At 45.2% G+C, this 14,372-nt stretch overlaps 2 protein-coding genes across 5 annotated transcripts in view; one reads left to right on the forward strand and one right to left on the reverse strand.

Annotated features, from left to right (window-relative positions):
• The window catches only part of DGKA (diacylglycerol kinase alpha), an 86,914-nt gene extending 85,394 nt beyond the window's left edge, over nucleotides 1-1,520 (reverse strand). The window contains exon 1 of one of the 2 annotated variants that reach the window (XM_081181298.1): nucleotides 1,383-1,520. In XM_081181298.1, coding sequence (XP_081037424.1) covers nucleotides 1,383-1,385 — 3 coding nt within the window. In that variant the 5' untranslated portion in view covers nucleotides 1,386-1,520. The remainder of the gene's footprint in view (nucleotides 1-1,382) is intronic. The other variant, XM_081181302.1, reaches the window with a different exon arrangement.
• Nucleotides 1,236-9,094, forward strand: PYM1 (PYM homolog 1, exon junction complex associated factor). Of its 3 annotated transcripts, XM_081181545.1 has the most exons (4): nucleotides 3,287-3,657; nucleotides 4,668-4,775; nucleotides 6,330-6,423; nucleotides 8,121-9,094. In XM_081181545.1, the coding sequence occupies exons 1-4, from the start codon at nucleotides 3,504-3,506 to the stop codon at nucleotides 8,632-8,634; spliced, it is 870 nt and encodes a 289-aa protein (XP_081037671.1). In that variant the 5' UTR covers nucleotides 3,287-3,503; the 3' UTR covers nucleotides 8,635-9,094. The 3 variants fall into 3 exon arrangements, with proteins under 3 accessions (XP_081037673.1, XP_081037671.1, XP_081037672.1); XM_081181547.1 differs by lacking the exons at nucleotides 3,287-3,657; nucleotides 4,668-4,775 and adding an exon at nucleotides 1,236-1,352; XM_081181546.1 differs by lacking the exon at nucleotides 4,668-4,775.
• The last annotated feature ends 5,278 nt before the right edge of the window (nucleotides 9,095-14,372 follow it).

Below are 14,372 nucleotides of genomic sequence, written 5' to 3' on the forward strand. Positions count from 1 at the left end.
AGCACATGACTTCCCCTGAAATGATTCATGCCATCGTGGCTTCCCTCTCACAGACCTACAATCCCCAGAACCCCTAACAAACTACAATTCCCAGGATCATTTGGGGGAAGACACCTGGTTTTTAAAACAGGGATAGAGAACCTGCAGTTTGTTCACCCCCATTTCCTAGGAACCAGGAATGGGAAGCTCAAGTGCTTCTAACAGTATGGTTATAGGGAGCAGCGAGTATAAATTGTATCAGAATTAGTATGGGAATGTTAAGGAGGGAGGAGGAATGAGATTGTGGAATTCTGGTGGTGAGTGATGATTGGATGAGGATTTGAAAAGGAGTTTGAAAGCGAGGCAGTTGAGAGTCAGTTCAAAGCAGTGGGTTCTAGAGGGGGTGGTTGGGCAACTAACTATTCAGTTTGAGGATCCGTCGTCATTTTTGTAATAAAGCAGCATATAAGATAAAGAGAATTTAAGGCCATAAGCTTAGGTACACACACCATCCTACAATCATTTAGTGAATCATCCATACAGTCTCCTTTAGTGAGGGTGCAGTACCTAGGATCTGGACCAAACATTGGTATTTTTTGTTCTTTTCTAGTTTCATAGGTTTATGTTCTGGTCCTAATGATGTAATAGGGGTGGGGGCTCTTTAAATACTGGGGGCGGCCACACACTCCTTTTTTTCTTTAAAAAAATAATAATTTCCCCTTGTTTTCAAAAGCACACGCGTTGTCTCTTTCTTCAGGTTCTACAGTTACATTTGTTGTGAGACATTGGTGTTATATGCAGTATAGAGTTGGGAAGAAAAGAGGGGAGGGGAGTGAACCCAACCCTCCTTCTGGGCACTCCACTGCTTTAGGCAGTTTTATTATTGCCCAATTCTGAAACCAGAACTCAACCAGGCAAGAAGAGAGAAGGGAAAAGACTGGGGGGGTTGCCTTCCTCTCTGTACGTTTCTTTTGTATGAGAGGTAACCCCTCCATCCCTTATGTAAACTGGCAAACGTGCTTAAACCTGGTCCTCACTTTGAAGCTTCTTTGAACAAAGTGGTCCTGACTTCTGAGACAATATATATATATCTTTTCATTTTAAAAAGGAATAGTTATCTTTATCCCAATGTCAAAATCCTAAGAACCACAGCCAGCCAACCATTTTAAAAACAGGCTAGAGGGTTTCCCTTTCTCTTCAATATGGCCATTGTTACAGAAAGTGATATAACAGATAAAAGGGGTGGTTGATGAGCACAAAGGCACTGCCTAAACAATTCAAAACTGTCTTCCCCCTGTATGTTCAACAGTCACAACTGGGTTATAAGAAACAGATGTACAGTACAGTGCAATTGCATGAAGGTTTGCTGAAAGGTAAGTCCTATTGAGATCAATAGTACTTACCATATGGTTCTGAGAAACTATTGTTCTGGCTGACTCCTCCCTGGAAGAGAAGATCTTACAATTTCCTTACCAGGTCTGGAAACTGGCAGAATTGCTGTAGCTATCCCAACATTATAGTCTTCTTCTCAAAGTTCTGCTTATTTTTCAAGGAAGTTGCATGTTCATGTTTGGTAACTTTGCATCATTTATTCACTGTTGTCAATTTTGAACCTGATTTTTATGTATAGGTCACATCACTTCAAATTTCCTCACTCTGTAGATGTCATGAGCAGGCTGTCCATACCATTATATACCAGTTCATGTGAGAAATTCTATCCCAGGAAAGAATTTTCTACAAATTATCTTCCTTGCCTGAAGATGTTTCTTTCAAAGTATATTTGGGTCTTGTCTGCAGGTGTCCTGTAATCTGGATATCCTCAACAGTGGGCATTAATGTAGAGTGTGGGATACAATTCTTTAAAGTGCAGAGTAGAACAAAGCATTGGGCTCAGTTTTCTGTGGAGCCCCTATTTCCCTATGGTTCTCTTCAGACAGCACCACTTCCATAATCATTATCGCCACACTTTTATACCCAATGCTTTCAGCATGTCTTTTTCAGTAGTTTATCTGCAAGCATTTGTGTTTCAATAGAAACTCAATGTTTGACTACATGGCATGTGAGGAGGACTTTGCACAACAGTCTATGCACAGCCCTGCATCTGAGGAATAGCCTAACTACACCACATGTTCAACTTAATTCAGTGCTATTGTTTGTAATTAAATGAGCAAGCTTGTCTTTATAGAGAGAGTTAATCACACAACGTTAGGGTTTTAATCCAATCAAGAGACTTTAAGGTACATAGGCAAGCTTTTCAAGCCTGACTGATAAACCTTCCTTTAAATCTTGAGTTTGGAAGCACACCATTATCAAGTTGAAAACCAGACTCTTAAAAATGTCTGTTGCCTTTCAAAATTTTCTGTTGCTGTGGATAGTTCTAAAACGTGAGTCACAAAATTCAGAGCCAGGATATGACATTGTGGTGCCTGAGGCAGTCAATGAGTCCTCCTGTTTCATGTACAAAAGCCACCCAGACTGGCAGCCGACTCTACATCAACACTGGTGACAGACCACCACCACACGTAAGGGCAGCAGGCTAGCTTAGGTGTCACAGTTCACACAATTCTTTTTTATCTCTGGCCCTCACTGTGCCACCTGAGGCAGCTGCCTCACTCTTCCTAATGGCAGGGCCTGCACTGTTCAGATTCGAAGTCTCAGGTACGTGTAGGAATGAGTTTTTAAACTCCACAGAAGACAATCATGGGCTTAAGGCACCACTCTCCTAAGGTGTCCAGTCTTAACCATCCTTATTTTAAAGCAAGTGCCACTGCACATGGAGATAATCTTTGTTGCCTAGGATTTCAGTTATGATCTCCCTTTATTACTGCACTTTGCGACTTAACATTTCACAGCGTAACAGTGAGAATCGTTCTGCACTTGGCAACGCTCTCCCTGCTCTTCAGGTACTTAAAATGTCCACAAACATGGATTTTCGAAGTGACGGAAAAGATTTAAAACGTTTAACAAATGGGCAGAGGAAGATGAGGAAGGGCGAAGGCCCCTCCTTTCTTTGGACATTTTTGACCGGCCTCCACCGACGGCCCGTTCCTGTCAGAATAAGGAACCCAGGCAAGGGCCACTTAGGCCAGGATTGGGGAACTTGCGGCCACGTAGGAACCTCCTTCTATTCCAAGTCATTCCTCCAGTTAACGTAGTTCTGTATTGCCAACACGGGCTAGCAGCAACTCTCTGTAGTTTCAGGTCGCAGCTTTTCTCCAGCCCTACTCGGGTGCCACTGAGCCCCGAACCTGGCGCATGCAAAGCATATGTCTTCCTAACTCCCACCATCCTTGGGCTGAGGCCAATGGGAAGTGGGAGACACTGAGAGTCCCAACAGCACCTGCAGCGCTGCCTTAGAGGCAAAGTTGAGGACTCCGCTTTCCACCTCAGAAACGCGGGGTTTTGCATTCTGACGTGCTTATGAGGCTTGTCGGCGACATCTCTCCAGCCCCTGAACTTTCCGAAACCCTAGCAACGACGCCGTTAACCCTTCCGCGAAGAGAAGGCGCTTCCTCAAGAACAAAATGGCGGCAGAGCCACTTTCTCTTCCCCCCGTCTCCTCCCCGCCCGCACACTCTCTTCTCCTCCCAATTACGCCATATCCGGAGGCGGAGGCGACGCGACCGGAAGCTGGTCGCGTTTCCAAGATGGCGACTCCCTATGTTACTGATGAAACCGGTGAGTGGCGGGGAGCCGCGGCTAGGATGGGAGGGGGGCTCTCGGGCGCCGGCGTCCCCTCCCCGCCACCGCCACCGCCACCACCCTGCCTCACGCCAACCCCGACAGCTGCCTCGCCTCACCCCACCCCCCTCCGGCCGCCGCGCTCCTCGGTTATCCCCGACATGACGCCCCTCCCCTTCTCCATCCTTGCCCCGCCTTCCCCTTCCATTCGGTTCCGCGACCACGCCCCCTCTGAAGGCCTTTCCCGCTCCCCGGTTGCGGCTTATCCCGCGCTGCCTTCCGTTGTGGCCACGCCCCTTGGCTGCTTTGGCCACGCCCCCGCGGCCGTTAGAGCCGAACCTCCCCTCAGTCGCCTCAGATCCCTCTGGCCGGAGGGCGGAGGCGGCTTCTCCTCTCCTCCTTTCGCTTAGGACCGGCGCTGTTGAGGGACAGCGATGGGGGTTAAGCATTGCCTGCGGCTCCCACTCTGACCCCTCCGTCCCTCTTTATATGAGGACAGTGATGGTGTATAAATCGTGAGACCCTTAATATCAGGGTCCTGGGTTCGAATTCCACGTTGGGCGAGAGATTCTAGCATTGCAGGGGTTTGGACTAGATGACCCTTCCAACTCTACAGTTATATGGTTCTGACATTGCATAAGGTGACTGTACCTGGTCACTCCCTCCAGTGCTGGATTAAACCCTGCGGAGGCCTCCAGGCTGTTGAAACCTTGCAAATGATCTCCTAATACGTTTTTGTAATTTTCTTTCAAGATCGCATCAGTGTTATTTTGATCGTTGTCGCAAGGCCCCTAAAAATGCCCATTTGGTAATCCGGCACCACCCTCCCTCCCCATTATGAACTATGTGGAAGCAACGCATATAGCTTTCAGTGAAGGCTACTCCCTCCCTGCCACCCCGTATCTTAGCTTTTCCTCACACAGGTATCCCCTGTTAAGCCAAATGCTGCTAGGGTTTTAAGACTGCGAGTGATTACGGGCCTCTTTTCTCCCACACCCAATACCAAGAGACCAGATGCAAAGTAGGAAACTTGGATAGTTGTGCAGAAGATGAAATTTCAGCAGGGATGGAAAAAGCTGCTGCTGCTGCTGCTATTTCTCCTCTAACAAATCAAGGTACAGAAGAAGCCTTTTCCTCAAATACATGTGTAGTGGCAAGGCTTCGTTTTATTTCTGTTTGCTTACTGCATTTATATCCTGCCTTTCCTCCAAAGAGCTAAAGCAGCCCCTGTGGTTGTCCTTGCCTTTATTTTATTCTCACAAGACCTCTGTGAGACAGAGGTAGTGACTGGCCTAAAGTCAGCCAGAGAACTTTGTTGTTGAGTGAGGATTTGAACCCAGCCTCTCATATCCTAGTCATGCTCAAACTGTTATGCTGCTTAGGCTCAAGTGACCAGTGCATTATTATAATAATAATAATAATAATAATAATAATAATAATAATAATAATAATAATAAATTTATTATTTATACCCTGCCCATCTGGCTGGGCCTCCCCAACCACTCTGGGCGGCTTCCAACTGAATATTAAAAACAGTACAGCATCAGACATTAAAAACTTCCCTAAAGGGGGCTGCCTTCAGTTGTCTTTTAAAAGTAAAATAGTTGTTTATTGCTTTGACATCTGCTGGGAGGGCGTTCCACAGGGCAGACGCCACTACCGAGAAGGCCCTCTGCCTGGTTCCCTGTAACCTTACTTCTCGCAATGAGGGAACCGCCAGAAGGCCCTCGGCGCTGGATCTCAGTGTCCGGGCTGAACAATGGGATTGGAGACGCTCCTTCAGGGTGCATTGTGCACCCTCTGACAGATAATGGTGGTGCAGTGCTTTTTGCTTTTTTCCTACATTGCATTATGGTAGTTCCAATACTCTTCCCCATGACTTCTAGTAAATGAAATGATTTGTGCGTCAGCATATGCTGGGTACTTGCATATTTCAATATGGGATTTAAAATACTGAACTGATTTATTCTCTGTGATCCTTGCAGTAGCCCTGTAAGTGAAGTGTTATAGAAATGTTAAATGTTCTGCAGCAAGAAATCCACTTGTGGGATAATCAGATGGGATGAGCTCTAGGGATGTTTTCACATTAATTTCTACCTGCAAGCCACTTCCTAATGGGAACATGGGAACATGCAAAGCCGCTAAATAAAATATGGTTCAAATAACTTGACTTGTTTGAAATTGATGTGCCTTTTTAACGGAAATGGTTTTATAGTAATTTAGTAAGTATATTAAATAACTACAAAACCATTTCCAAAGCCAATTTCCATAGTAGCAAAATTCCTCTCGGAAAAATCAGAAATCAGTATGTACAGGCTAAAGCTCCTCTGCTGGCTAGCAAGGCTGATTTTACACCTTAATAACTGTTGATATTTATTATTGTGGTACTGTGTAATTTGGGTTTATGGGCCGCAATAAAGCTATGTGTGTGTATATCAAATTTAGGCATATCTTGTCTTTTGCTTTTGCTTCTTTTAAAGGAAGTATTATGGTGTGATACAGCTTCATTGTTTGCTGGCTTGGATGGACACAGTCCAGAAATGTGGCTTATGAATATTTAAAATAAATGAACATTCACAGGATTTTTTAGAACGCTGAAAAGCCCACATGATCACATAGAGATATGTAAAGATAGGGTATCTTTTCACAAATATTTTTGAATGTTTTAGGGAAATACATCGCTTCCACACAGCGTCCAGATGGTACCTGGAGGAAACAGAGGAGGGTGAAGGAAGGCTATGTTCCCCAAGAAGAAGTGCCCGTGTAAGTTAAACACTTGTCTCTGCTATCCTCTCTTTCTTTCTTTTCTCCTTTCTCCAAACAATGCATTGCCCTAATTTGGTGCAAGCAAAGGGTACGTTGTTTGGTATCTTCCCAACAGTACAAAGGAAATAATGTAGAAGGAAATATAGGTCAGTTCCATCTGGAAATTTGTGTGGGGCCCATCTATTGTATGTCACATCTTATCTGTTTACACATATATGTAAACACAGCTCCTAATTACATTAACACTATTTTATTTTTATGTATTTAATATAAATTTAATAAACTACTGTTAATGTAATTAGGAGCCATGTCGAGCATGTGAACAGATCAGATGTGTCATAATACATACGGACCCCACACCAATTTCCAGATGGTACAGACCTTATGCTCCTTTCTCCATTCCTCCCATTTTACCATTTGGTACCTTCCCTTCAGTCTCACCTTCAGATTATGATTATGATAAACCTAAATATCTGAAAGAGTGGCTGGGGAAACCCAGCCAGATGGGTGGGGTAGAAATAATAAATTATTATAATAAGAAACAAAGGACAATCTTGTTGAAACTTGTTTTTCAAGGAATATCTTCTCCCCACTGGCCTCTGTTATTGGAAATGAGAACAACATGCAGTTCTGTTTAGACATTTTGCATATCTGCAGTTATGACATCACAAACCAAACAGAAACTCCTGCCTCAGTAGTTCTCAGTGTGAAAGTGCAGCAAGAAGGAATTGCAGCAGGAATGGTAAACACACTTGTGTTTGACTTTAGATACTCTCCCCCTCAATTTAAAAAAATACGTGGGGTGAGATCCAAAGAGCCACCAAATTAGTTCTGTGCCGCCAAAGAAGCTTGTTTCTCAAACAGCTCACTCTGCCACACACAACATACCACTTTTGAAATTGAAGGGAATTTCAAAAGCAAATTGCAATATTGTCAGGTATGGGGAATGGTTGTCATCATTCTCCCTAGGCACTCCCTGTCCACCCAGAATTAATTAATTTAGTTAGTTAGTTAGTTCCATCCAATGGTCAGGGACAACAGGACTAGTAGCCCTACAACAACACGAGGGTCTCAGGTTCCCCATCACTGCCCTCGGACCAGGTGTCTAATAACATTAATGTGGTTTTATCACCCATGTCTTTCTGCTTTAGAGACACCATTGATCTATCAACAAAAGGAAGCCATCTATACCAGGCAGCAAAATAAATAAATTCTGTACCTGCCTTTTGTAGGTGCTGCTGCTGCACTTTCCCCACCAATCAGTGTTTATGGCTTCCCCACCACCACCAACAAAAAACCATCATAGCTAAAAACGTCCCTTTAGACTTGGGACGGGCGTTTACTGAAGCAATTACTCCAGACTGCAGTATGCACCGTCCGTCTGAGAACCCAAAGGTGGCATGGATTCTTCAGGGCACTTGCATGCAGCTGCAAAACCAGTGTCTGCCCTAAGTAAGGAGCTGCACAGACACAACATCACTCCTGCCCCAGCACTTCATGCTGCAATATCTGCTGCTTTTTTATGGAAACGAGCTGGAATTACAAATGGACAGTTCTATTATACTTTTTAGAGGCTCCCCCCTGCTCTCCTTTCTTATAGAAGCACTGAAGATATGATTCCTCCCTTCTCTCCCCCCCCCCCTTTATTTCAAGTACTGATAGAAGACAGTTCTGATCTCTTTTGTTCCATGCAGGTACGAGAATAAATATGTGAAATTCTTCAAAAGCAAACCAGACCTGCCTCCGGGCCTGAATCCAGAGGTCAACACCCCGGTGGCCAGGCAAGCTTCAAAAGGACCAGAAAGTGGTGAGATAGGTCTCTCCAAGACGGCCAAGAGGAACCTAAAACGCAAGGAGAAGAGAAAGCAACAGCAGGAGAAAGGGGATCGTGATACAGATGACCTGATCCAGTCATTAGAGAAAACTACCTTGTCAGTGACACCAGGCAGCAGTGGGGATGCTAAGCTGGCTGTCCCCGATGGGAGCACAAGGCCCCCTGCAGGCAGTGGCGATTCCTCATCTGCCACAGCCAACTTGGAGAAGAACAAGAAAATAAAAAACGTGAAAAAGAAATTGCGGCAGGTGGAGGAGCTGCAGGCACGGATTGACTCTGGGGAGATCAAGCAACCGACCAAAGAGCAGTTGGACAAGCTGGCTCGAAGGAAAGCTTTGGAAGAGGAACTCAAGGATCTGGAGTTGGATTTGTGAGGGGTTGGAATTTCCACCGGACATAGTGTGCATAGGAACAAACCGTCCCCAGGGGAACATTCTGAGAACTGTGCAACACAGAGACCAGAAGAAGCTGTCTTCAGGCTCTTCCTTTGTACCTTTTATTTTATTTTATGTTGGGTGCTGTCTGAATTTTTAAAAGTATTTCTCCCAGCTATTGATGTGTTAGATACCTGAGGACTCTAAAACCTATTTGCCACCCTCCTTAAATTTCCTCCTAGTCTCTTCCTCCCCGTTGAGGTGGGTGGCTAGGAATGTCATGGCACAGGGGGGTGGCTTTCAGAGGAACCTGAGTGGGTGGAGTGTCCCCTATTGTCCTTCTCCCTGCCCCTGTATAATATTCAACACCTTTATGTTCTCTGTAGTGGCCACTCCACCTCCCATCTTCTCTCCTTCCTCATTTTTAAAAGAGATGCAATAATAAAAATTGCAGTAGTGATCTCTGCGTCTAGGATGTTCTTCCTCCCTTTTAATCCAAGCAGCCTTTTGGTCTAAAGCTTGTTTTGTTTTTTTAAAAAAAAGCTTCTCCATGGTAGCAATACTTGTATACCCTTTCCTTTTTTAAGCTGGTAACTCAGTTAAACTATTCTTTTGGGTGGCAATTGTGAAAAAGGTAAATTCAGTGTGAGGGGTTGAAAATGAAGCTGCCAATATTGTAATGTATTTATGAAAATCTATGGTGTAAGATAAAGGACCCCTGGACACTTAAGTCCAGCTTTTCAGGGTCATGTGGCCAGCATGACTAAACCGATTCTGGCGCAGGAACACCATGACATGTGCCGGAGCGCAAGGAAATGCCGTTTATCTTCCCGCCAAAGCGGTACCTATTTATCTACTTGCGGTGGTATGCTTTTGAACTGCTAGGTTGGCAGGAGCTGGGACAAAGCAACGGGTGCTCTCTATGGTGTAACCACATTTGGGACACTAGTTTCCACATCTCCTGAAGGATACTGTGGAGCTGGGAAAGGTATGGAAAAGGACAACCAAAATCATGAGGAGGCTGCTCTACTTCCCCTGTTACCAGGCTGGGAAGCTTCTGGCCCACCATAAATTGGACTACAATTCCCCTCATTTCTGACCATCACTTGCTGGCTGGGGCTGATGGGAGTTTGGGATCCTTCAGCATCTGAAGGGCAACCTGTTCCCTATCCCTGCCCTATGAGGAAGGGTCAAATGCGGAGAAAATGGGTTAGAGACCCTTTTCTTCCTCATAATACGTGAGCCGAGTATCATTCGATGATATCGATTGGCAGTAGATGAAAAGACACATTCAGGAAAGGAATTCCATGCCATGTGTAGATTTATGGACTTCGCTGGCACAAGATGTGTTTATGGCCACAGGCTTAGAAGCTTTTAAAGGGGGATTAGACACATTAATGGACTTGTCAAAGCATGGTCCCTTTGAGTTATAGACCTGCTTTCCTACCCCGCTGTGTTTAATGTTGCATCTCGGACTGACAGCCTTAGTACAGCCTCTCTCTATCTCCATTCATGAGCAATGAGCTGAAGTTCTCAAAAAGCAAGTAGCACTGAGTTATCCACCCATCCCGATAGATAGATAGATAGATAGATAGATAGATAGATAGATAGATAGATAGATAGATAGATAAGCCCACAAGGTAAAACAAATCAATGGATAAAAATCAATAGATAAAATCAATAGCATTTTACAATCTAATATATCAACTAAAATATTTCAACGCCTGATCTCTAGATATACCGTGTTATGGCCTTGAAGATAAAGATGGTGCATAAAGTTTACTCAATTTTTAATAGTCATGCAGCATTCCATGAAGTCTTTTATATGACAGAACTGAGATCAGGAATCTAGCAACCTGTAAAGTTCTATAAGAGTCAATGTCCTGGAGTAGATAAGCTAGATGTAATTCAGGTGGTTTAGCAGCAATTTCCAGGATGATTGAACTCAGGATCCTTGATCGGGGAACATTGTATAATGTGCAATTAAACAAGATATGATAAGACCCGAACTAAAACACTGTACACTTTTCCTCTGCTAATCGTGTTTTCTCCCAGCAAACAAAAGCAGGGCTGGGAAACCTTCAGTCGGAGGGCCAAATTGCCTTGTGGAGGCCACATGCCAGTGGCAGGCAGGCCCAGAAGCAAAAGTGTTTAAAGCAGGCTTCCACAACCTTGGCCTTCCAGATGTTTTTGGCCTACAACTCCCATGATCAGGACCAGTGGTCAGGGATGATGGGAATTGTAGTCTCAAAACATCTGGAGGGCCGAGGTTGAAGAAGCCTGATTTAGAGCAATGGATGAAAATATTCCTTTCGTTTCCACACACATTTGCCCTTCTTATGTTCTCACACAGCCAAGCAAGAAGCATCAGAGTTCACTTACGCATTCTAGACAGGCAAAAATGCCCAGGGAGGTTGCAAAGCAGGGCTGGACAAGGGTCAGCAATATTTTTCAGCCGTGGGCCGGTCCACCATCCCTCAGACCATGTGGTGGGCTGGACTATATTTGGGGGGGGGGGCGGGAATGAACGAATTCCTTTGCCCCACAAATAACCCAGAGATGCATTTTCAATAAAAGTACACATTCTACTCATGTAAAAACACCAGGCAGGCCCCACAAATAACCCAGAGATGCATTTTAAATAAAAGGACACATTCTACTCATGTAAAAACACGCAGGCCGGATTGAGAAGGCGGCCTGGAAGGGCACATTTTACCCCTGGTCTTGAGGTTTGCCATCCCTGCTCAAAAGACAAGAGGTTGGATAATGAGAAAATAGGATTCCATGTTTTCCTCTTTGTTGTCACTGTCCAGCAGGTGGCACCAGAAGGTCTTATTAGTGGTGCAACATCCCAATATAGTATATTCTTCTATTATAGAGTGTTGAGCTATTTTGCCCTTCCTGAACCCCTCCTTACATACTGTAGGGGGAGATAGTAAAGGATCCCCCCCCTTTTTTTTTTAGCCGAGAGGGTGAAATGCCAGTGTTGGTTGGCAGATTCTGTAGCTGTCTTTTTAGGTCAGTGTGGCTGGCGGTGGATTTGAGGAGTATAGCTGACCTAGTTCCCATCCCAGACTCTTGATTATTTTCCACCCATTAGCATCACCACCCAATCTTCCAGGGCACTCCATGCTCCATATTCCTCAGGATCATTACAAGTGCCAGTCGCTGAGATCATGGCTGAGAATAAAACGGAAATTGCACCAGTGTGGAAAAAACAAGACTCCCGTTTGTGTGTGTTTTTCTCGGTTTGCACAGCTGCCATAAGCGGCAAGAAACTGCCTGCTGACTTGCCAAGTGGTGCACTTGTGGCGGAAATCTTGCCCTTGGGAGGCTACTGCCCAAATAGCTAAGGTTTGCCAGCCTCTTGGTTCAGATATGGTGCTTGTCACTTTAAAAGCACTCAGAAGAGGTGCAGTTTTTGATCCACAACAGACAGGATAAAGGATGGCCAAAGGAAAGATTAGTATGGAAAAGTGAATGCAGCCGCTGCTTCTGCCTTGCTTCTCGGTCAGGCCGGTCAGCTCTCCTTTCTTTTTCCACCCACTTGAACCAAAACGGATGTTCACATTTCTGGAAGCAGAGGGTAGTTGGTAGAATCAGGTGCTGTAGGCTGGGAGTTCTCCCACTGAATCAGATGAAACAGAACTGGCACACTGGCACCTGTCCCTTCCAGACACGTGTTCCTCTCTCCTGCCTTGTTTTAATTTCTACTGAAACCTCTGTTTTGAGTTTACTGCATTTTATATCTTGCTGTTCCATCTAAAGAGCTTGGGGTGGCATCTATATTGTTCTGCCCATCCCTGATATTTGACTTAACAACAACCTTCCGAGGTCAGCTAAGGTAAAGGCAAAGGACCCTTGACCATTAGGTCCAGTCGTGACCAACTCTGGGATTGTGGCGCTCATCTCGCTTTATTGGCCGAGGGAGCCGGCGTACAGCTTCTGGGTCATGTGGCCAGCATGACTAAGCCGCTTCTGGCGAACCAGAGCAGTGCACGGAAATGCCGTTTACCTTCCTGCCAGAGTGGTACCTATTTATCTACTTGCACTTTGACGTGCTTTCGAACTGCTAGGTTGGCAGGAGCAGAGACTGAGCAACGGGAGCTCACCCCATCATGAGGATTCGAACTGCCTACCTTCTGATCGGCAAGTGCTATACTCTGTGGTTTAACCCACAGCGCCACCCGCGTCCCTAAGCTAAGCTGAGAGATGGTTTATTAGCAGGCCTAAGTTTCACGGCTTTGGGGATTCGAACCTGCGTTTCCTTGGCCCCAGTCTAGCTCCTGCTCCACTCTGGTTCTCAGAAACAGCAATAAATGACCCTCAAATTAATTTCTGCCCAAGCTGAGCAGCATGCAAAAAGCCCTCTTAACTCTCCTCCCATGTGTGAATAACAGCTGAGGCTTTACAGTTGCCCAATAGGAAGAAGCAAGAAATTTAATACTGTATCTCTCTCCCTATTACATCACACAGAATGAACAATAGCTTAGGCTCTGTCAAGAGTTCTCACCTGCTCATTCCTGCCCAAATGACTACCTCATTTTTATAGTATCCATATACATTCACAGTTTGCTGACATCTATCTGTGGATAGACAGCATCTAAAAAAGTAGAGACGTCACCTTGCCAACAAAGGTCCGTATAATAAAAGCTATAGTTTTCCCAGTAGTGATGTATGGAAGTGAGAGCTGGACCATAAAGAAGGCTGATCGCTGAAGAATTGATGCTTTTACATTATGGTGGTGGAGGAGACTCTTGAGAGTCCCATGGACTGCAAGAAGATCAAACCTCTCCATTCTTAAGGAAATCAGCCCTGAGTGCTCACGAGAAGGACAGATCCTGAAGCTGAGGCTCCAATACTTTGGCCACCTCATGAGAAGAGAAGACTCTCTGGTAAAGACCCTGATGTTGGGAAAGATGGAGGGCATAAGGAGAAGGGGACGACAGAGGACGAGATGGTTGGACAGTGTTCTCGAAGCTACCAGCATGAGTCTGACCAAACTGCGGGAGGCCGTGGAAGACAGGAGTGCCTGGCGTGCTCTGGTCCATGGGGTCACGAAGAGTCGGACACGACTAAACGACTAAACAACAACAACAACAACAAATCTGTGGATAGTTCCTTGCGGTACATTTTGTGTTGCGATCATCCAATACCTAGTCATAAACAAGCATGGAAGACACTGGGTTTTTAAACTTTCTGCTCAATTTTTATTATTCAAAGGCCTTGCCAGTAGTAGTTCTAGTAGCAAACCAATAGTAAAACGGGTGTCATTTCACCCATGCATAAGCCAGCGGTTCTGCACATACACGCTTGTCTCGCCATACTCTCCCCAGGCATGCAAGAAGGATTATTACACTTCAAGGACACTTTCCAACCGGCAAAAGCACTTGAGGATGCAGAGTCAGGCCATTGAATATTGCAACCTGGAGAGCGGAACGGCCTGTAGAGAGACACAAGTGCCTTAAATTCTCCTGCACGCCTGCTATTACCCCTATAATTATGAACTGCCCCCTCCCAGCTGATGCTATTTGCAGGGGGTGGGGTTGTGTTGTTGTTTAGCCGTTTAATCGTGTCCGACTCTTTGTGACCCCATGGACCAGAGCACGCCAGGCATTCCTGTCTTCCACTGCCTCCCACAGTTTGTTCAGACTCATGCTGGTAGCTTCGAGAACACTGTCCAACCATCTCATCCTCTGTTGTCCCCTTCTCCTTGTGCCCTCAATCTTTCCCAACAT

Source organism: Podarcis bocagei (genome assembly GCF_964188305.1).
Source record: "Podarcis bocagei genome assembly, chromosome: 2".
In the NCBI taxonomy this organism is placed as follows: Eukaryota; Metazoa; Chordata; class Lepidosauria; order Squamata; family Lacertidae; genus Podarcis; species Podarcis bocagei.